Here is a 24,296-nt window from a genome sequence, read left to right on the forward strand (position 1 = left end):
TGACTAGCATCTGTTTTACTGTTCTGTCTTCTTACACGTTCACACAGTGTGCAGTCCGACATTCAGCTTAACCATTTGTGTCTTCCAAATAAACAAACTGTTCTTCTTAATCTGACAGGTTTATTGGTTAATAGATAATAGAATACGAGAGTGCATTTGTGATGATGATAATGTGATTGGTAAAATACAGATAATTGACATAAGTAAGATGCATAGGAAGCACGCATAACATTACATAACAGTAACATGAAGGCACATGCTAAAATGGCTGCTACACACAGTGCTGCATGGCTAACTAAAGAGTTATAACTCCCTGAGTAACAATACAACTGACTACTGAACAGCTCTGCATAACATACTGTTTCAGAGACAAAGGTAGCTTTCTTACCAGATATACTTTTATAAGGATAGTGGAACTTGAAGAGGAGGGTGCAGAAGGCAAGTCTGAACTCTGTCTAGAAGCTGAAAGTTCCTTCTTCCCACAATACCTTGCAAACTAACCATAATGCATCAGTCTTTATAATAGAAAAACAAGGTGTCATACATTTTTAACACAGCTAGATGGCTGCACCTTGTACAAAGAGCAGCTGGCAATCAGGTGGACTCAACGTGATAAGAGTAAATGTGGATTTGTTTGCAGTGTCTCTAGATCTTCAGTCTTAGGGCTTATTCAGACGACCGTATATCGGCCGGGTATTCACACCGGCCGATATACGGTGTCCCTCTCTGCAGGGGGAGGAGGCTGGAAGAGTCGGGAGCAGTGCACTGAGCTCCCGCTCTCTCTCCGCCTCCTCTCCGCCCCTCTGCACTATTAGCAATGAGGGGAGCCGGGACGGGGGCGCAGCTAATTCCCAAAACTTAGCCCTGCCTCCTCTCACTGTAAATAGTGCAGAGGGGCCGAGAGGGGGTAGAGAGGGTGGGGGGGCTCAGTGCATTGCTCCCGGCTCTTCCAGCCTCCTCCCCCTGCAGAGGGGGACACCGTATATCGGCCGGCATGGATTCGCGGCCGATATACGGTCGTCTGAATAAGCCCTTGGGGTGTAAGGGATCATTTACAAGCACGTATATTTTACGTGTGTAACACGCAGTGAACAGCACCTATTGACTTGAAGTCACATGAAAAAAAATGCAGCATGTCCAATCTTGGTGCATATCATATCAGGGGAATCCCTCCATCTCCCCTGCAAGGAAACCACGGCATCCGCGCTGCTGGGGAATCCCTCCATATCCTCTGCAAGGGAATCTCAGCATTTGTGCTGCTGGGGAATCCCTCCACCTCCTCTGCAGGGGAACCCCAGTATGCATGCTGCTGGGGAATGCTTCAATCTCCCCTGCAGGGGAACCTCAGTATCCACGCTGAGATGAAGGGAGTCCCCAGCGATGATGGGAAGCCGCTTTATTTCCGCATTGGGGCTTCTCTTCACTGGAGAGAGAGAGAGATGAAGGGAAGCCCTACTGCAGAGACAAAGGGGTTCCCCAATCTCTCTCTCCAGCAGCATATCTTTTCGGTCAGTCCCGGCCACGTGAACCGCCCTAAGGCTTGCAACTAGAGCTGCAGAAAATCGTCCATTCAGACGATTTTCTGCAGTGCTAGCTGCAGGTTTTTTTTGCGCAGCTAGCTTCTTCTGTGAAGGAGCCTTAACTGTATGTACTTTTTGCTCACGCAAATCGTGCACATTTGTGTGCGCAAAAAAACACACAACCATGCTCCCATTCATTGAAATGGGCAATCGGTGTAATTAGTCAATATGTGCTCTTTCCCTGCGCAAATGCACAGGACAATAAAGCATGTTGCATTTTTTTTTTTGCGCACACCAAATGCACATATAAACAAACCCATTGAAATCAATGGGCTCTATTCACTGTGTATTGCACACACAAATTTTTTGTGTGTAAAGGTGCATTTACACACAACGATGATCGCTCAAAATTTGTCAGAAACTGACAGTTCTGAATGATTATTTTGCATAGCTAATCAGCCCTTTAGTACTTCATTGCATGTTTTTAGAGAACAGCAGGTGGTCTGTTCTCTGAATACATCGCTATTTTTCTCCAGCATCCCCAGTTAAATAATGTTATCAGCTGTTACCAGCGCTCACCACTGAGAACTTAATGTGCGGTCCATCTCATCTTATCGTCCTGAGGATGAAGATTTCAGGTGGACCTGAGATCAGCGATGGACGAAAAGTGCACAGTAAGTGCACAATGGGCACACATTTACACACAACGATTATCGCTCAAAAGATGGCTTTTGAGCAATAATCATTGTATGTAAACAGGCCTTAATACATTGCGCAGATATGTTTGTGTGAATCCGGCCCACATCCGTATGAGGACTTATTCACACAACCGTATATACGCAACTATTTAGCCATGTCAAAAAATCACAACTATCTGAAGCATTGGCTTCTAATGTATTCATTCAGATGCATGATTTTGGGGCATGTAAAAAAATAAAATAAAATCGCATGGAAAAAAAATAGCACATCGGTGACCGTTTTCGGTCGCCAATTTTATACGCAACGTTAAAAGATAGATCTTGCTCTATTTTTTGCCGATATATGCAGGAAGCTCCCATAGGCTTGAGGAAACCTCACATTGCACCATGTGCACGTAGCTCGTGGCATGCTGCTGCCGCCCAAAGATAGGGCACAAAATCGCTCATTTGTATGACCCCATTCAGAAGAATGGGGTTCATATTCATGTGAGATTTAGGTATCTCGCAATGCACAAATCTCATGCGCTTTTCTAGGCAGTGTCAAAACGGCCTAACACATGCATGGAATTACAGCACTGTTTTCCCAAAAGCAGTACCAGAATATTATAATGACCCATTACAGGGGTATTCTGGCGACTCACTGTGAAAGTTATATACTCATAAGACGATAACATGTAATCTTGCGATATAATGTTCTAACTTGTTTTACAAAGCCGCAGAGATATTCCTGTCCCTGTGGTCTCCTCCTGCTTATCAGATGGTTACGTCCTGTGCACTCCAAGGTTAAACTTGTCTGACATGAGCAGCTTCTTCATACTCTGTAATGACAACAGTATGTACAGTCATGAATGCACACTTGTCAGTAACTTGCAATGGGGCATTGTGGGAGATGTAGTTTTTGCAGTCCCCAGCAGCCATTTAAAATAACAATGTGGCAATCTGAAGCTCGCTGGAAAGCAGCAGGGACGTAGGTCTGCAAAAAACGTACTGAAGTTCAGTTTGATCATTTAGATGGACGTTTGGAATGATGGCAATAGTTTTTGAATATTTTGTCCAGTCTCTGGAATACCCCTTTAATGGGAGGGGAATCATTCCAGAAGCTGGGTGATGTCAACTGTTAACCAATAACTCTTCCATTTGTGTGTATGAATGTATAAGGCTGGCATTAACATACAGTCAGTGGCATAGCAAGGTCAGGTGTTATCCGGTGCACCCCCCTCAGTGATAGCACCCAGGGCGGCCTGCACCTGCCACACCCCCCTTCCTATGCCACTGCATACAGTACAAACAATGTAGCGTGCAACAGATGAGGACGCAGAAGACTGCGGAAGGATTTGGTTGCAAGTTTTGAACCAACGAGTTTCTAGCTCTAGAACTAAACATGTGAACCTCTGTCTAACTCTATCTCTTCAGAGCCACCACCTATATCTCTTCCTACCACAGCACCTGAAGTTCCTGTATGGGATGTATCCAATTTCTCCCTTGTGGATGGACGTGTCCTACTATCCAAAGGAGAGGAACAGGTAACTAGTTATGTAAGAACCATCACTCTATCAGCAGTGATCTGTTCTTGTATGGTTCCTCATTGGCCATTGCTTTTTTATGGGCTAATTATTATTGTGATGGTCCATGTAGAAGTGGTAAGTGTGCGCTGTGTGCCGGGTATTCACCTATAGGAACCAGACAACAACCTAATAAATATTTAACATCTAATATTTTGGTTTTCCCGAAATAATTGTGTATTTGCGTTGCATAACCGCGAATTGTAGAATGCTTATTTGTGCGCGCATTGGTGTATTTTACTGTACTTTTTGCGTCTGCTAGGCATGTTTAATTGTGCAGCAAACCAAGATTTAAAGGGCTAATTAGACTGAGTTCCAGATGTACTCTTTTTCCTGTGCAATTAAGCAGTGTTTCACGCATTACCTAGCATATTACGTATGCATTTGCGCACCCCAGTTAACATCTATGAGGACCTTGGGTGCGCAAATTCGAAGGAAAATAGAACATACCCAAGCCTTCCCTCACACAACATTTGCCATCGGGTTAGAGCTGTGAGACTTCCAGGCTCATTAGATAGTCACTCACCCAACATTTGTCTAAATCTACAAAACTTTGGGTATGGTGTGGTAGGGAATGACGACGACTCATCTCAAGCTAATAGATAAGATGGAACAATACCTCTGCAGTGCCACCTATTGTAAATAAGCATTCTTGCAAGTCAATGTCAGACTCTTTGGACAAGCCATATAACAATGACTGGGAATTGAAAACCAAGACACAATACTATACACAGACAGCTGTTTCGGGGGTTTTTACCCCTTGCAGGAATGCTGCCTTCCAATAGGTGGCGCAGCAGAGGTATTGTTCCATCCTTTCTATTTGCATATTTCCCAAAGGAGCATGGATGACTCTATAAGTCTCCTTACTCACCTTCTAGGTGCTCTCCTTAAGGAGTGATCATACCCTTCCTGACCCATATCAATAGGCCTCTTATTAGCCAAGCCAGAATCCTACTGCACACTGATGAGGAGCGAAAACACCCGAAACAGCTGTCTGTGTATGGTATTCTGGCTTGGTTTTCCATTCGCACTCATTGTTATAAGGCTTGTCTAAAGAGTCTGACATTGACTTGCAGGAATGCTGCCTTCCAATAGGTGGTGCTACAGAGGTATTTTTCCATCTTTCCTATTTGCTTATTTCCCAGAGCAGCATGGGTGGCCTTATAAGTCCCCCTACCAACCTTCTAGGTGCTCTCATTAAAAAGTGATGATACCCCTCCCAACTCACATCATAGGCCTCTCACTAGCCAAGCCAGAAATCTACTGCACACTGATGAGGGTCAAATACCCCAAAACAGCTGTCTGTGTATGGATGCTGGCTTGGTTTTCAATTCCCACTCATTGCTATAAGGCTTGTCTAAAGAGCCGAAGCACTAGATAGCAGCGGGAGGGACCAGGACCTGGACCACGCCTGCTTGGTAAGTATAATAAGACATCCCCGAAAATAAGACCTAGTGCCTCTTTTGGGGCAAAAAGGGTCTTATTTTGGGGAACATGGTATTAACATAAGGAATTAAATACTACTTTTGATTCTTGCTCAGATGTCCAATAACTTTTGGTAGAATTGTGTTTACTAAAGGCTCGAGATATGAGTACCAGATTGTGGACCCCACTTGGTGCAGGGGCTTATGTGAAGGTACTCTCTATAAAAACACTATTAAATATATTAGCACTATATAAAAACAATTGATTAAATATTAGATTAATATGCTATTTGAGATCAGTGTCTTAAAACCTGAGTCATGGGCTTATATAAGTTTTTGGATAATAGCACAATACATAATATATAATGCTGTTATCCAAGAACTTGATATGTATGAGTACAGTTCAGCACACAGAAGTATTAGAAGTTATTAAACTCAGAAAACTTCTTTCACTCTCAGGGTGCCTTTCGTACCCGAAGCCGAGCAGGAAGTTGTGTGTCCAACAATGAAATGGTACAGACAGACAAGCTAGACACAGGTAAGGCATACATAAAACATTGTATAATATGCTGTATGATAAGTTGCATATAATTGCCTTGGGTTAGAGGTATATAAAAGCATTGTGGGATCTCCAATGATGTGCTGGCAGAAACCAGGTAAATGTAGAATGGCAGGGAAAGAGTTAACACAGCCAGGCACTTTGAATTTACCACTTCCTTCCTGCCGGAAGAGGCCGATTAGAGTAGACCTCATCAGCATTAATAGTGTTGTCTGGTTTCCAATGCCTACGTACATCTCAGGAGCTCACGTACCTACAGGAAACACATCTGTCCTCCGAAGCTAGGCCCAATTAGTAACATCTGCAGACACATTACTATAAAACCCACCACATGGTCTGAACAATGAGAATGAGCAAGAAATTATACTAAAGAACACTCCCCATTACAGAGATCCAAGTAGTTGAGATATGGTGCTATATGGTAGTGTTCCCATGCTGTAGATATGCCCAGGTGACACGGAGGGAGCATTGTAATACATTTACCCAGAGAATATCCTTATAGTATTGCATTTGTAAAAGAGATTGGAGGTAAACCTATATGGTCACTATATGGGCTCTATACACTGATGTGCCAAAAGTCATTGGATAGCAGTATGTAAACTGAATATGAAGTGGCGTTACCTCAGGTGACAGCTTGGGAATGCCCACACCCGTATAAGTTGTGAGGTGTTATCTGGTGAGAGAAGTTGACCACTGGACCACGTGCTCATGGCAAGGCAATGTGAATTATCGGAAGCGTGATGGTTGGGACATTCTATTTCCAAGTCTGTGTGGACATTTAGCATTCCCTAATCAACAGTGTCATAGAAGGCATTACCACACACACTGGACAGTGCACTGGCCATAGATAGGTGCTTAATGATCACAACCGGCAGCATCTGACAAACAGATGAGTAACTGCAACAGAAATCACATCCACATTCATATCCCACAGGTAACACCATGACACAACCTCAGCTCAGGAGGTTGCTAACTGGACCCTAGAGGTCTGGAAACATGTGGCATGGTACCAATTGTTTTGAGCTAATGGCACAGACCCCCGGTTGGGAGGCAGTGTGTAGGCTGGTGGTGGTTCCATATTGGAGTGTGTTCTTATGGCATGGGTTGGGTCCACTGGTCCACCTAAACACGTCATTGACCGATAGCCCCTACGTTTCACTGCTTGCTGACCACTTGTAGTCTTCATGGACGTCACATAAATCACAATTATGGGATATTTCAGCAGGATAATGCACAGTGCTACCAGGCCCAATTTGTCAAGAATTGGTTCGAGGAGCATTCTGAAGAGTTCTTACGAATATTGTGGCCTTCACGTTCACCCAACATGAGCCGAATTGAGCATTTATGGGATGTGGAGGAGAGGTCTATTGGCAAGCAAGATCCTGTGCTTAAGGATATCATGGCACTGTGGGGGGATATCCAGACAGCATAAATGGCTCAACATTCCTCCAGACATCTTCCATCCACTTGTAGAATCAATGCCACATTGAGTTGTTACACTTCACCCGGCTAGAGTGGGTCCTCCATGATATCAGTTCCTGCCCCAGGACTTTTGGCATGTCAGTGTATTAGGGATCCATAAGACATATATCCTGAATATATATGTATTTAATATATGTACTCGTATACATGACCATTGGCATACGAATTCTCTTTTACTCTGTATCATGAACCTGTAGGCACTCCATGTGCTGCTATAAGGTGCATTGTACGTCACCATATTGTGGAGATTTTTTTCTCTAGTAGCAAGGCATTTACAGGAGCATACTTCAGTAATACCTCATGTAATGGAACACGCATGTCGGATTCATATGAAATCTAACAAGAGAAAATCTTCCTTATGTCTTTGCATGAAGACTGAAGCATATTGAATTATAGTATGGTCCCATACTGGGCTGTGGGTGCCATATTATCCTCTCCATGTTAACCCCTTTAATTCAGGGGCTATATAATAAATACCATTTTAAAGTGGGCCTTACAGGTCTCCTATGTGAGAGCAGCATGTTTTTATTAGTTCATTGAGTCTTTTCATGTAAAAAGCTCTGTGACTCCCAGACTGATGGACATAGCCTGTGAGTGTTGCCTATGCTGCCAATTTATGAAGTTTGTAAGTCCTGATTCCTCCACCAAAACATAGAGAAAGCCTGCAAGTCCACCCACAGATACCGGAAGCCTTTGAATGTTACTTCCACTGCCCAAATAGTGATAGACAGCTTTTCTTATATGATTATGTATACAGGAAGAGCTGTCTATCACTGTGTGGGTGGAGGAAGTAAGACTCACAGGCTTCCTCTATGTGTGCGCGGAGCAAGCAGGACCCACAGGCTCTCTCTATGTGTGAGTAGAGGCAGCAGGACTCACAGGCTTCCTCTATGTGTGAGTGGAGGAAGCAGGACTCACAGGCTTTCTCTATGTGTGGTTGGAGGAAGCAGGATTCACAGGCTTCCTCTATGTGTGGGCGGAGGAAGCAGGACTCACAGGCTCTCTCTATGTGTGGTCGGAGGAAGCAGGACTCACAGGCTTCTTCTATGTGTGGGTGGAGGAAGCAGGACTCACAGGCTTCTTCTATGTGTGGGTGGAGGAAGCAAGACTCACAGGCTTTCTCTATGTGTGGTCGGAGGAAGCAGGACTCACAGGCTTTCTCCATGTTTTGGCTGGAGGAAGCAGGACTCACAGGCTTTCTCTATATGTGGATGGAGGAAACACAACTCACAGGTTTCGTCTATGTGTGGTCAGAGGAAGCAGGATACACAGGCTTCCTCTATGAGTGGGTGGAAGGAGCAGGACTCACAGGCTTCTTCTATGTGTGGGTGGAGGAAGCAGGACTCACAGGCTTCTTCTATGTGTGGGCGGAGGAAGCAGGACTCACAGGCTTTCTCTATGTGTGGTCGGAGGAAGCAGGACTCACAGGCTTTCTCCATGTTTTGGCTGGAGGAAGCAGGACTCACAGGCTTTCTCTATATGTGGGTGGAGGAAACACAACTCACAGGTTTCGTCTATGTGTGGTCGGAGGAAGCAGGATACACAGGCTTCCTCTATGAGTGGGTGGAAGGAGCAGGACTCACAGGCTTCCTCTATGAGTGGGTGGAAGAAGCAGGACTCACAGGCTTTCTCTATGTGTGGTCAGAGGAAGCAGGACTCACAGGCTTTCTCTATGTGTGGGCGGAGGAAGCAGGACTCACAGGCTTCATTTATGTGTGGGCGGAGGAAGCAGGACTCACGCTACTGGGTAAAAGCCCTCATATGGCAGCTTCATTTAACTCTTTATTATCTATTATTCTGTTTAGCTACAGATGCCAATCCTGATGGAAATGTAGAAGGCGACACAAAGAATCAATATAACAATGTGAAGGTAATGTGGCAGCTTCTTGGTGATCACACATTATAGTTTTGATGCAGTTCATTTTCACCATAAGCTGGTTTGAGCCTACCATGATGTGAAGTTTAAAGGGCTTGTCTGGATATGAGGCAACTTTAAAAAAATCTATTCAGGCCTGTTAAAACAATAAAACCAGCGGTACTGTCATCTGCCCTGGCAATCCAGCACTGCAGCGCGTGGTACTCCCAGTCTTTGTTGTGAAACGAAAAACCACCTGGCTGCTGCAGTCAATCAAAGGCCGCAGCATCAGGTGCCAATCTCCTAGTATCATGCCTCCTAACATCTGAATGGTGATGCCAGGAGAACAGCAGCTGACCGCTGTGGCCTCTGATTGCCTGCAGCAGTCATGTGGTAGCCGTTCCACAACAATGACCAGGAGAATTGCAGGGCTGCAGTACTGGGTCGCTGGGGAAGAGGACAGGTAAGTACCCCTGCTTTTATTGTTTTATCAGGCCTAATTCGATTATTAAAAGTAGCCTCACATCTGGAAAAGCCCTTTAACCCCTTGAGTGGCACGCCCGGAAATTTTCCGGGCCGAGCTCCACTGCTCATAGCAACATAGCCCGGAAGATTTCCGAGCTATGTATCACTATGGGAGCTGCAGAGCACAATGCCACAAGCTGTGACAGTGTGCTCTGCCTGCACAGACCCACACAGAGCAGTGCAAGGGCTTTGAAAAACCAGCAGAAGATATTGCAGATATGTCGGCAATCTCCTGCTTTGTTTATAAGTTGCCATAGAGACCATCGGCTTGTCAGAAGCAAGCCGATGGTCTCTGTGGCAGGGAGAGCTGGTTGTTAGCTGTCAGAGGACAGCTAGGTACTAGCTCTTACAGCAGAGATCAGAGAAAACCTCCGATCTCTGCTGTGTTAACCCTTTACATGCTGCAGTCTATGTGACTGCAGCATGTAAAGGGTTGTCACTGCAGCATGTAAAGGGCTGTCACCATCGGACCCCCGGAATGTGATCAGGGGTCCTGATGGGTCCCTGTGGAAGTCCCCTAAAGGGACAAAAAAAAAATGTAAAAAAATAATTAAAAAAAAAAGTAAAAAAATTATTTAAAAAATTAAAAAAAACACTTGTCTCCCTTTACTTTGTAAAAAATCAAAAATACAATCACACATGTGGTATCCATGCATCGTAATGACCCAGAGAAGGAAGTTAATACATTATTTAACCCCTTAATGACATGGCCCCTTTTTTTCTTTTTTCCCCATTTCTTCCCCCCCCCCCCCCCCCTCTGTTTAAAAAATCACAACTTGTCCTGCAAAAAACAAGCCCTTATATGGCCATGTCAATGGAAAAATGAAAAAGTTATGGCTCTTGAGATGCAACTGCAAAACTAATTGAAGTTCAATGATTAGACCATTTTAAAAAACCTGCCCTGGTGGGCACGACAGGGTGGTAGGAAACCTGCCACTCAAGGGGTTAAGAGGGTTCTCCAAGTTTTCAAAAAATTTGGGAGATGGCATGAAATGGTTAAAGATAAGGAACTGTGGCATACTCACGGCTCTGCTTCCCCGCCAATATAGCATTGCCACTCCCATCCTCACCACTAGTCTTGAGCCGTAGGTACCGCTATGAGTGACTGTGAATGAATGCCTGTTTACTCTGAATTGAGGCAGGCAGCCGGAAGAGATAATGGCGCACTCCACCTACATTCAGTAAGCGTTCACTGCTCCTGTGTGAAAGCATAGGCGCAAATTGTTGGGATGTCTCTCGGGATTTAGGGCTTCTACCCACTAGTGTGTTTTTTTAATGCTGCCATATCGCTGCATTTTTTTCAATGGGACTTTCTAATGTTAAAATCACATTGCACAAAAATCGCAAGTTTGTGCTTCTGCAATTTTTGTGTGATGAGATTATAACATTAGAAAGTCCCATTGAAAAAAACGCAGCGATATCTCACTGTTAAAAAAAACGCTAGCGGGTAGAAGCCCTTAAAGGAATGTTCCAGAGACTGGGCAAAATTTTCAAAATTTCCTTAACACTGCCACCATGTATTACCATTATTCCAAACGTCCATCTAAATCGTCAAACTTAACTCCTGCACCTTTTTTTGCCGCCCTGCGCCACCGCCAGCTTTAAATTTCCACATTTAATTTATAATGGCCGCCAGGGAGTGCAAAACTTACATCAACCACAATGCCCCAGTTAATAACAAGTGCGCATTCACGACTATACAAATTGTGTCATCATTACAGTATTTGAATACACCGAGCATGTTTGACCGGTAAAACAGCGGAGCATACAGGTCGTAACCACTGGATACCACTAATCGGGAAGGGGTGGGGACCACAAGTAAAGCAATATGTCTGAATCACCGGAATACCACTTTAAGTGCCAGACTGCCCTAAGATGTCTCTTGCACAAAGGCGCCAAGCTAATGGCTGGCAACATTTTAGAACTGTGTAACAGGTCATTTCTACGTAGTGTAGATAGGTAGGATCCTCCAATTTTATGGTGGGGAATCCCCTCCTTTAATATAGGACATGATCTATGCTGCATACAATACTACTACCCAATGCCGTATAACCGTGTTAGATGATCTTCTTAGGGGCTAATTCTGAAGAGGAAAAAAAAGAAGAACAGAAAGAAGACGGGGATACAACTGGAAGAAAGGTATTTGTCTTACCTCAATACCTAGATTTTCTTATGCGAGAGTATTGTTCGCCTATCAGCTATTTAGGCCGCTTTCAGACTCGGAAATCCGCATGTCTTACAGGTAGATTTTGTTGCGGGTTTGCCGTGGAGTTGCTGCAGATTTTACCCTTTACGAATATCCAGCAATTCAATGGCAAATACATATAAAAATCTGCACGTAAAACCTGCAGATTTTGCAGCAGATTTGTCGATGCGCCAAGTGTAAAAGTACCCTTGCATAGCTGTGGCTTTGTGTTCCCTATTATTAGGGCTTTAGGCTGGGTTTAGTGGTAGTTGGCCACACAGCAAAACCGCACATTTTCTTGTAAATGATCGCAGTTTCGCAATTCCATTTTTGGTTGCACAGTTTTTACAGGTGAAATACATTTTTTTTAAACATTTCTGCTTTCAAAATCCTGTATATGTCACTGAAAGCATTTCAACTCCAAAAATAATCTGTGCAGCTTATTATATATCATGAAACTAAAAAGCAGATTTGTAGCTTTTGCAATGTGCAAAGACTCAATTTGCTGCTACTTCCCCATAGATAATTACTTCAGTCAAGGCAAAGTAGCTTGTTGGCACCCTACATAGTCTTGCCAGTCAGAGCACCACCCTTGCCGTTCTTCTTCCCCAGCTACACACCTGATGAAGAGATAGATTTGGCACAAAGCAATATTGCTGCTCTTAAGTATACTATCCTACCAAAAGTAATCGGTTACCTGAGCAAGCATCAAAAGTAGTGTTTATTTCCATATATTAATACTTAGTGGGGCTTCTTTGCACCTTATGACATTGAATACTCGCTTTAGCTGGTATTTCCCTCCATTCATCCTGCAAACATCTAATGAGTTTTCTCTAATAAGATGCATCAGCCTGTCCACAATGGTTATGCCAACAATTATGTACAGCACGGGCTCTGTTACGGTGTGGGGAGGTTTTCTATGGCATGGTCTTGGTCCGTAGGTTGTAGTGGCAAGAACCACGAACATGAAGGTGTTCCTTGACATTCTAGAGAATAATGTGCTGCCGGCAATGTGGTAATACTCTGGGAATGGCCGGCCATACTTCCATCAAGATAACGCAAATTGTCACAAATCCAACACTGTTTTATGTTGGTTTGAGGATATGGATGTTCCACAATTTGACTGGCTGCACAGAGTCCCGACATGAACCCTACTGAACATCTTTGGTACAAACTAGAGTGTCTGGTCAGGAAATATGAATAGTGTCCATCTTCTCTGAGAGAACTCGTTAGATGTTTGCAGGATGAATGGAGGGAAATACCAGCTGAAATGTATCAGGTGTTAGTAGAAAGTATGTCACGGAGAGTATCCGATCTCATTAGGGCCAAAGGAGCCCCACTAAGTATTAATATGTGGAAATAAATACTACTTTTGATTCTTGCTCAGAGTCCAATTACTTTTGATGGGATAGTCTATATCAGAGAATGAATACTTTTGTATTACAGCATTGTTGGAGCATGCCACATTTTTTTCAGAGGCTTTATGAGTCCATGAGAAAAAAAACCTCCATATGCCTTCAGTTTTATATGACATACAGTATGGCTCTATAGCGGTCCATGGGTGCCATATTACAGGGATCATAATATGGCCATATGCATAGGCTCTTAGGGAAGCATACGAAAAATGCAGTGCTACACGCACAACATACCATGTTATTTCCGTGCTTGAAACCATATAATGTATTGCAGGAGCCTGCACACATCACATGAGTCGCTGGGTTGTCCAGAAATTCTAGACCTGAGTAATGAGAAAGACGTTACTATAAGGGCTCTACACAGCAGTATACTTGGGGAGCAGTTCTGCTTTGAGGTAACGAAAGGCAAATAATGTAGTCAATATTTTTTTAACATGCTCCCACCTGTCCAGAACATCGTTGGGCTGAATTGTAGAAAGTCGTGTGACTGACACTTAGTGCATTGCTATCTATCATAGGTCATCACAGCCTCAGGTAGTTATTGTTTTGGGTGTTCTTCAGTTCAAGAGCGAGATCGATGGATGGACAATCTCCGCAGAATTGTACAGCCAGACAAGGTTAGAACAATTACGGTACACCATCCTCATGGTCACATCTTCGTAATTCATCGGTATTGTACACTTTTCCATCATGCTGCATGCTGGATGTGTAAGCCAATACAGACAGTCCTCTATATGAGATTTGGAATCCATTATGACTAGCATGACATTATGAAACGGATATCATTTCATATCACAATAGCCTACAAGAAGTCTACAATAGCCTTCATACTTGTAGGCTATTGTGCAAATTCTGTCCATGTTGCCAACTTCATGGTCTTTACACATTTTTTCCACTTGTTCAGGATAATTATCAACGTGAAGAGTCGTCTCTCAGTCTCTGGGTCCATGAGGCCAAGGGTCTTCCCCATTCAGGTCCTGGTTCTCGTGCTCGGTACTTCTGCGAAGTCCATCTAGATGGTTGCCTTTACGGACGGACCTCAAGTAAGGCAGCTGAAGCCGGAGTGGTATTTTGGGGAGAAAACTTTAACTTGAGGGATTTGCCATTCTCATCAGGCCATGTTGGTCTTCATCTTCTTCGAGAGGGCAAAGAAGCCACCGGAGTAGGGACTGTTACACTAGCATTGGAAGGAATGAAAGAAGGAGTGGAGAGATGGGTACCTCTTGGTGGAGATTTGACACTGAGAGTACGAGGCAGGTACAGGAAGCTTTGTGTTCTTCCCCTGGTGCAGTATAAGGAGTTTGCAGAGTATCTGACCTGGAGATATCTCAAGTTGAGCGGAGCAATGGAGCCCATTCTGAGTGCTAGAGAAAAAGAAGAACTTGGGAGATCACTGATATATGTTCTGCAGAGCACCGGCCAAGCCAAGGTGAGATGGGCATGGGATTCGACACTAATATTATGAGTCTGTAGTGTTTTACCTGTTGTTTACCATTTCCCTATAGGAGTTTCTTGTGGACCTTGGTGTAGCTGAGATTTCTCGTTATGACGTGCAAGACTCATTAATATTCCGTGAAAACACTATTCTCACGAAGGCTATTGAAGAGTATATGAAAATGGTGGGGCAAATATATCTTCAGGAGACCCTTGGTGGGTAAACATGAAATTGCTTATGAAGTTCATACCTCATTGAGAAGAACATATAGTTCCGTTTGATAATAGCCAAAGAATAGAGTGTTCATCTTGTGGATATGTCAAACGTCCACCAGTAAATACAGTTACTCTTTGTAAAATCTAAAAACTCCATTATATAGCTGTAATAACCATGCCATTAATAATATTACTGGTGTCTTCTTATGTGGCGGAGGAACCATTGGCCTCCTCAAGTACCAGGGCATAGGAGTGTCATCTACCTCTGCACTCTCTACCCATAAATATACATTGGTGTTGGTAACAGAATGCAGTAGACTTGTATTACAGCTTATTCCTATTAAAGTAAATAAGAAAGAATGAACTGCAATAGCAGCCAAAGACTTTTGAAAGGAGTGGTGCTAAGGAAAAATCATCCTTCGGCTGAATGCACACGGCCATATTTGCATTGTGGAATCCGGAGTGGGTGTCTGCCTCCGGATCCCGCAGCAAATACTGCCCATAGACATGTTATCGAAAATCACTTTTTCCTGCCAACAAGCGGAAATCATCTGCGATTTTGCGCTTGCGGTGAAAAAAATCACAGCATTGTCTATTTTAGTGCAGGCCTCGCACAAACAGCTTCCATTGAAGTCAATGGAAGCCATCCGTCCCGTGGCTCTTCCGCAATGAGCATTTCAGAAGGGTTGCAGGATCTGCGTCATCGCCTATCAAAGCCGTGGCATGTGCGCCAGAGCGACAGCTGGCACATCTGCAGTACAGAAGTCGCCTGCACACTAATACATCGGACAGGTACGCGAGGGTCACTGGCGGGGTACAGGGTTGGATTCTTCTGAAAGATCTTGCAGCCAGAATCCGACCCATTCGTGTGCATTAGGCCTTACTATTACTAAAATAAACCCAAAACAATAATATGACACATAATGTCCAGCGTTTTAGGCAAAAATATTGTGGGCAAGCATGAATAATATATGGAAAACTTATGTTGCTTCTAGGCCCATTTGTCACTCATATATATGCAGCGACAGAGAGTCACGAGGTTGACCCACAGCGATGTTCAACAGAAGAGCTCCGTGAGAACAGAGAACATTTATGGAGGAGCTGTGAAGAGGTTATCGAGAGCATTACCCAGTCACAAAAGTAGGTAAATGGGAGATGGTACAATGCCTCTAGGGCGCCCCCTATTATAAGATAACATTCCTGCAAGTCAATGTCAGACCTTTTAAGAAGCCTTGTAACAATGACTGGGAATATAAACCAAAGCCAGAATAAACCATAACCATTTCCCAGAGAAGCATTGCATGGTCTTATAAGTCTCCTCACACCTAATAGGTGCTCTCCACAAGAAGACTGCAGTCACAAATACTACAAGCAAAGTTCCCATCCATTTCAATGGGAACTTGGCCTGTAATACCATGCCTGGCCATTGCAAGGGGAACAGAGCTGTCTGCTTTCTGCAGAAATCAACTCAGCGCACAAGTATAAAGGACCGGTGAACAGCTGATTGGCAAGGATCCAGGGCAGCGCTCCTCTGCTGATCTACTATTGATGACCTATCTTTAAGAATAAGTCATCAATAGTTTACAATTGGACAACCCCTTTAAGTTACTCATATCATGTTGATCCAGGCTATATTATAATCCAGAGCTGCATTCACAATAATTCTGTCTGTCATTGACAAAAATCAGATACATCTTTATTATAGTAAAACACTGGAGAAGCTATTACAGTAGCTTAGTTGAGCTTCTATCTTGCAGTTAGATTTTCTGCATCAAATTACTATTTAGTGTCTGATGTAAAGGCAACACTTCCCAAAATGCCAATAATCAATGGAAGCTCTGTGCATTGATTGAACGAGGAATTCTGGGAGATTTCTGCTCTGAAGCCTAAGCATATTGTGAATGCAGCAACGGAGTATATAATACAGTTGTCACGGCAAGGCTGGGGATGAGCATAGGTCCAGAGTGACTCACTAAACCAGTATGTGCTCATTGTTATTTGGTGCTGGATGCTGAGGAGTTAACAGCTGTTGATTGATTGGGTGGCTGAGGTAATTGTCAGCCCAGCCAATCAGTAACTTTGTTTGACTATTTAAAGTGGCTACTCAGAGTAGAAGGCGCTGATTATACGTCTTGGTATCCTGGTCTTATTAGTCAGTGGTATGGTTTGGAGAGGAGTTCTGTTACATGCACCTACAGAAACTGCCTTGAGGGGGACACAGAAAGTCCTGTCACTGTTACTGCTGATCATCACACAGTTCCTGTCACACAGTTATAATAGAGGAGATCACAGCTCATCCTCCTGACTGTATACTTTTGGCTGTAGCTTATTTAGGTGAATATAACAGATAGTATTAATTAAACTGTCCCCCCAGCAGGGAGAAATGGTACGGCCTCTAGCTAATACTGTGCTGATTTATTATGGGATAGATGTGACACTGAAAGTAAAAAATCTCAGCTTCAGGATGCTGCCTAACAAGCATCAGACAGGGGGCTTCACTGCAGGGCATTGGCTACAATACACAGAGGAGATCTCCAGAATGTGATCAGGAAATCAAATAAGGGGGGCAGGGATGGAAAATGTGTTTTTGCCAGAGTGGCCCTTTAAGTTGTTAGTATAAGGATCTTACTATATACATGCACAATTTATAGAGGGGTTTTCTGAGGGTTTTTTTATTTTACACATATACTGTCTATGTTAAAAAATAACAAACCAGTCTATACCTTCCCATCCGATTCCCTGCAGTCTGAGTGCTGTACCTCTGTCCACCTTGCCAAGTCTGTGTTTACAGCCTGCAGTCAGCCTGTTGACGGGACATCACAGGCTGCTGCAGCCAATCACAGACCCCAGTGGTTGACCATTGGTCATGACATCCAGACCACATACATACATGTTAGGTTCACAGTACTCAGAAATGAGACAATGGACAATCTAACTTCTGAATACCAACACTTTGGCTCAAATATTAAAACGTTACATATCCACCAGACATATCATAAATCTTAGCTAGATAGAGGCCTCATCATTTTTGGCATATCTTGAAGTATTTTGGTCATCTAACGTACCTCTTCCCATGTTTTTGGATATTTGTTACCTGCAGGAATTTTCCTCCAGAGCTTCTGGCAGTGTTCTCTAGCTGGCAAGAAAAAGTTGAAATGCGAGGAAGACCAGAACTGGGTTCCCGATTGGTCAGTGCATGCCTGTTCCTGCGTTTCCTGTGCCCAGCCATTCTTTCCCCAGGACTATTTCAACTTGCACCTGAACATCCTCAACCTCTTGCCGCTCGTGCCTTGACCCTGGTGGCCAAAGTTTTACAGAATCTGGCTAATTTCACTAGGTGATAATCCCATGTAAATGTGAAATATTCCATGGGATCTTTAATTGATACGGATTATTGTATTGAGCACTTTAAGAAGTTGTCTGATGAAGGCAACCCTATCTATAAAGTTCAACTATTAGGCCACCGCAGGGGAAATGTAATATTACATGCCGACCAGTCAAATTAATGGCTGTAATGGCAGTAATACCATGGAGGTCACTGGTGGAGAAATCCTTTATGGCTCTGTTTATCTCAATATCTAAATAAAATCATGCAAGTTCTGCATATATACGTTATATATTTACATTATTTGAGCCGTTATATGATAACTGATCTATGGTACATAGCACATTTCCTTTACCTAATTCTGACCTTTCGTAGATCCAGCCAATGATTACTCTGTAACCCTTGATCTTGGGCTCTACAGGTTTGGAGAGAAGGAGGACTACATGTCTTTTATGAATGGCTTCCTGGAGCAGCACTGGGATGAGATGTCTGTCTTCCTGCAAACAGTAACAGATCCCGACTGTGATGTCGCATTGACAGGTTATGAGGGCAGTATCGATTTGGCTTATGAACTTTCTACCCTTCATTATATGCTGTGTGGGATCTTCACTGGCGTCCATCAGGTACTTATTAAAACTAATTCAGAATAAGGGTTTATCCCTACTTGGGTATAAAAAAAATGAATACTGATCTGTAATATGAAGTGTGAATGAGCCCTAATTAAGACATTAGTATGGAAACTCAATGGTTGGAGTTGCACCAGTGGAGCTATGCAGAACTCATTAAATAGTGCAAATATGTGTAATACTGCCAATAGAAATGTATATACTGTAACTATACATTGTAAATGCAACTGCCATGTAGTGCAAATATAATAAACTACACTAGAAATGCAGCATCACATAGGACACTGTAATGGGTGCAATGTTAAAGGGCCATTCCGACAAAAAAGCATTTTTCTGTCCCTGCCCAACTAATTGTCTGTCAAACTTTGGAGGTCTCCTCTGTGTATTCCAGCCAATTCCCTGTACTGCAGCCCCTGTATGATGCTTATCAGGCACCACCTGGAGGCTGAGATGTTATTTTTACTTTCAGTTTCATGTCAATTCCATGATGCATCAGCACAACATTAGCTAAAGGCTACACCATTTTTGCCTACTGGGTGGAAAGTTTAATTACCATTACCTTCTATATTCACCTAAACAAGCTACCAACCATAAGTATACAGTCAAGAGGATGAGCTGTGATCTCCTCTATTATAAAAGTGTGACAGGAGCTGTGTGATCATCAGTAGTAACTGTGAGAGGAGATTCTGTGTCCTTAGCGCTGCGGAATAAGTTGGCGCTATACAAATAAAGATTATTACTATTATATATTTCTCCAGGCAGTTTCTGTGGTAGAATTTATGCAACAGCATCACACAGACTGAGAAAATGGCTAGAAAATGAATCCCTAACCCCAAGTAGATCTGAGCTGATCAGAAATGAGATGGCATGACCATCTGAGGAAAAAGGGAATAGGAGTTTTATGGTTCAAAAGGATTTTATTGATCTGCCATACATACATAGTGTGTACAATATTATCCTGAGATATCAATGGACAAACCGTATAAACAATCTTAGTTTCTATTCTTTTCTTGTCTTGTTGTCTTCTTTCCTGTAATGTAATCTCTTGCTATAAGGCAGTTTATTTTCTTAATTAAACGTTTTTAAACAACTCCAAAATGTCTAATTCTTATACTATATTTATATATAATTTTCCTAAATTAGTTATAACATGCAACTTGGATTGATGCTTGGGGTAAGATAGAGTACAGAAAAAAGAAATAGAGAAGAGAGATGAAATGGGGCGGGGGGTGAAGGTGGGGGGGAGGGGGGTAGGGAGGGTTGTGTGGGATGAAATCCGGTCTGAGTCCCATAAAGATTGGGTTATATTTGCTGTTTTTGGTGTCAATGATCCGTTGGTTGTGGTATAGCTACAATCACGTTTGTGATTGGGGGGGCACCGGTTTCCAACCAAGTGGTTAGGTCTGGAGAGTGTCGGAACTGATCCCAGATCATCCAGGTGACAATATGTTTCTCGTGTTTTAGTTCATCTTTAGCACATAACTCTTCCATGTGTTTTATCTGGTCCATGGCCTCCAGCCACATTATTCTGGTGGGGGGTAACGTAGATTTCCAAGTTCTGGGTATTATTTGTCTCGTGGTCAGAACAAAGAATCTAAGTAAGGATTTTTTAGCTTGTGTCACTGGTCCGGGGAGCATAGATAGTAATGCGATCTCTGGTGTAAATAGAACTTGGTCTCTACTGACCGCAATGTAAAGGGCATTGACCTCTTGCCAAAGGGGTTGGATACAAGGGCATGACCACCATAGGTGAATAAATGATCCTTTTTCTGTTGTGCATCTCCAGCAGGTATCCGGATACTGGGGGAATATCCTGGCTAGTTTCACTGGGGTCTGATACCATCTTATTAGAATTTTGTAGTTTAGCTCCTGTATTCTGTTAGAGATAGTAATTTTGTGTGATAGGATGTATGCCTTTTCCCTGGACTCCTCTGGGGGAATGCCAGTCAGGTCTTGTTCCCAGTTCCTTATTATATCTCTCCCACAGTTTTGGGTGTCTCTTTCGATCAACATCCGATACAATGCCGATATTGTTGATTGTTCTGAAGTGGGTGAGATACTTATTTTCTCAAAAGAGGTAATGGGACGGCTTAGTTGTAGGATTGTTCCTAGTGACCTGATGTAATGTCTAAGCTGTAGATACTGGAACCACGCTCCGGGCTGGGGTCTCCCATCTCCCTGTATGTCGTTCAGCGGCTTTAGTCCTTCTTCCGAGACCACGTCCCGGACTCTTATCATGGTGTTTGGTGTGTTTTGTATCAGAGGTATGCCTCTGAAAAAGTCAGGGAGCTCGGGGTTACCTGTCAGGGGGGTTAAGGGGCCGGGCTTGTTAATTAGGCCTTTTGTGGTCGCGTATTCTAACCAGGCTGTTATCATATTCTCTGTAAAGGGTGATAGTCCCTGATCTCTATGATGCAAGTGAATAATAAAGGCAACAGCAGCACTCACATGGATTCACTCCAGACCAGTCTCAGTCATTCCACTGCAAACAATGCTGGTGAGGAGCAGGTGGATGCAGCAGCCCAGCTTAGTCAGGATCACGACCAACTAATCAGTAGAAATATGCAGCAAAGACTAGGCAGCATCAGATGGATCTTCAAAACAATTTTCCAATCTTTATTCCTCCAAAAAAGGTAAAACCTGCGACGTTTTGGTCACAATTGTGACCGAAACGTCGCAGGTTTTACCTTTTTTGGAGGAATTAAGATTGGAAAATTGTTTTGAAGATCCATCTGATGCTGCCTAGTCTTTGCTGCATATTTCTCCTGATCTCTATGATGTCCTTTGCCCGGTAGCCATATGAGACCTAGTCCCTTAAAGGGGGACGAGTTTTGTTCCGCCCTTGCCCATAGTTTTTGCGTTCCGTCGCGCTGTAGTTCTAAAATGTGTTTAGTTAAAGAAGCCTTGTGGTACAAGGCTAGGTTTGGGATACCCATTCCCCCTAGGTCTTTGGGTGCAGTTAGGGCCCTCCAGTTTCATCTTGGTCTGTTGTTTCCCCAAATAAATTTCGTCATGGATCTCCCTATCCTCAGAAGAAATGTCCTGGGTAGCTTTATGGGTACCGTCTGAAACATGTACAAAAATCTAGGGAGGGCGTTCATTTTGATGGTGTTGATTTTCCCAAACCAGGACAGGGGGACCGTCTTCCATCTGTCCAAGTCTGCCTCTAGCTTGGTTAGAAGGGTTTTGTAGTTTTTCAGGAAGAGCTGGTATAGGTCTGGCGTTATCGTAACCCCTAAATACTTGATCTCGTCCTGTTTCCAGGTAAATGGAAGGGATGGTTTTAAGGTGGCGACTTCTAAATCTGTTAACGTAATGTTTAGGATTACTGATTTACTTAGGTATACTTTAAAGTTAGAGAGCCGTCCAAACCTCTTAAATTCCTCTAATATGTTGGGAAGGCCTATCCTGGGGTTTGTGACATACAGTAGTAAGTCGTCCGCATATAGAGCTGTTTTGTGTTCGGTGTTATCCAACTTAATCCCACAAATATCCGGGTTAGCTCGAAGGGCATTTGCCAGGGTTTCCATGACTAATATGTATAGGGAGGGAGACAGGGGACACCCTTGACGCGTTCCATTGCAGATCTGGATTGGGTCTGACAGCTGACCGTTGACTCGAATGCGAGCCGTGGGGTCTCTGTATAAAGCCATTATTCTGCTCCTGAATTTGGGACCGCAGCTGATCCTCCCCAGGACTGCCTCCAGGAACACCCAGCTTACCCTGTCAAATGCTTTTTCCGCATCTACCGATAGGAGACATAGGGGGTCCCTGGATTTAACTGCTCGGGATATAAGAGCCAGCGTTCGTATCGTGTTGTCCCCTGCCTCCCTCCCCGGGACAAAGCCAGCCTGGTCTCTATGAACTAATGATGGTATGTGTGCTGGTAAACGTGTGGCCAATATTTTTGCATAGATTTTTGTATCAATGTTTAAGAGGGAGATTGGCCTGTAACTACCACAAGCTGATGGGTCTTTGCCCGGTTTCGGGATGACTGTAATCACCGCTTGTAGGCCTTGGGTTGTAAAAGGGCATGTGTGTGAGATGGAGTTGAAGGTGTGGAGTAGTAGGGGGGCTAAGTGTTCCTCCAGGAGCTTAAAAAATTGAGGTGTGTACCTGTCTGGCCCAGGGCTCTTCCCTAACCTAAGCGATTTGATTGCCTCTTTTACCTCCTGAAGTGTGAAGTCTTCTTCTAGTGAGGTCTCATCAGAGTCCAAGATCTGGGCTGAGATGTAATCGTCTAGGTATGCGTCTCTTTCCTGTGTTATTTGCGTCCCCTTTCTCCCGTATCTGTCTGGTATGTTGTATAGGTCGCGGTAATATTGGTGAAAGCTATTTATTATTTTTGCGTTGGTATGGACTAGTCCTTCCTTTTGCGTTTGAATGGCGAAAACATATGTCTGTGGGGTTCTGGGATTTAGTGCTTTGGCTAGTCCTTTGCCGCTCTTATTTCCGTGTTCGTAGAACCAGCCCCTGGCCCTATCTCTCTGGCATAACGAGTTCTGATCTAATATGTGTAGGATCTTGTCCCGTACTGCTGAAATTTCCGCGGCTCTGCTGGTGGAGGATAGGGTTTTGTTAGCTTGTTCAAGTTGCTCTAATTAGGCAATTAGTCCCTTTAGTGTCCCAGCTCTATCTCTCTTTAAGCGCGCTCCATGCGAGATAAAGATTCCTCGAATAACGCACTTAAGGGCTTCCCATTTCGTGGGTGCCGGGGTTGGGTCTAGGGTGTGATCTCGGCCGAAGTCATTCAATAAGTTATCATTTAAACGCCAATTAGTGCCTGTGTTGTTATTCTGAAACCCCCTCAGGGACCCCCAGACCGGAGCGTGGTCAGACCATATAAGGGAGCCTATCGAGCTTGAGGGGTCTCGATCTAGAAGTTTGTGTGATATGAATAAGTAGTCTAATCGGTAGTAGCAGTTGTGTGATGGGGAATAGAAACTGTAGTCTTTTGTTCCCGGGTGTAACGTCCGCCAGAGGTCAATCAGACGGAGGTTCGCTAATTCCCTACGGAGTCTACGGAGTGCTGTGTATGCAATAGTTGACTTACCCCCAGAGGAGTCGATTTTGGGTTCCAGGCTGAGGTTGAGGTCGCCTCCCATTATGATGTTGGAGCCATCCGCAAAAGTCTTCAGGGCCCCCAGTATCCGGATCCCGTATCGCACCTGTGACTGGTTCGGAAAGTACATGTTAGCTATGGTAATAATTTCGTTGCCAACCTGTATTTTTAGGAAGATGTAGCGGCCTTCGTTGTCCTTTGACATGGAAATAAATTTATGTGCAAAGTTTTTGTGTATAGTTATCGAGGTGCCTCCTGCTTTTTTGTCCAGATGGGGGCTGTGATACCAAGTGGTGTAGTTGCGGTTCTTACAGTTAGGTATTTTGTTCGTCTGAAAATGTGTTTCCTGCAAGAGTGCGATCATTATTTTGTGTCTGTGTAGATGATCTAGGATCTGCCCTCTTTTGG

At 43.7% G+C, this 24,296-nt stretch overlaps 1 protein-coding gene across 1 annotated transcript in view; it reads left to right on the forward strand.

Annotated features, from left to right (window-relative positions):
- Window positions 1-24,296, forward strand: part of RASAL3 (RAS protein activator like 3) — a 61,907-nt gene that overhangs the window by 18,683 nt on the left and 18,928 nt on the right. The window contains exons 2-12 of the mRNA XM_066593254.1: window positions 3,632-3,741; window positions 5,664-5,742; window positions 9,051-9,115; window positions 11,700-11,764; window positions 13,500-13,620; window positions 13,744-13,842; window positions 14,130-14,654; window positions 14,731-14,875; window positions 15,871-16,015; window positions 17,976-18,212; window positions 18,622-18,823. Coding sequence (XP_066449351.1) covers window positions 3,632-3,741; window positions 5,664-5,742; window positions 9,051-9,115; window positions 11,700-11,764; window positions 13,500-13,620; window positions 13,744-13,842; window positions 14,130-14,654; window positions 14,731-14,875; window positions 15,871-16,015; window positions 17,976-18,212; window positions 18,622-18,823 — 1,793 coding nt within the window. The remainder of the gene's footprint in view (window positions 1-3,631; window positions 3,742-5,663; window positions 5,743-9,050; window positions 9,116-11,699; window positions 11,765-13,499; window positions 13,621-13,743; window positions 13,843-14,129; window positions 14,655-14,730; window positions 14,876-15,870; window positions 16,016-17,975; window positions 18,213-18,621; window positions 18,824-24,296) is intronic.

Source organism: Eleutherodactylus coqui, chromosome 2 (assembly GCF_035609145.1).
Source record: "Eleutherodactylus coqui strain aEleCoq1 chromosome 2, aEleCoq1.hap1, whole genome shotgun sequence".
NCBI lineage: Eukaryota > Metazoa > Chordata > Amphibia > Anura > Eleutherodactylidae > Eleutherodactylus > Eleutherodactylus coqui.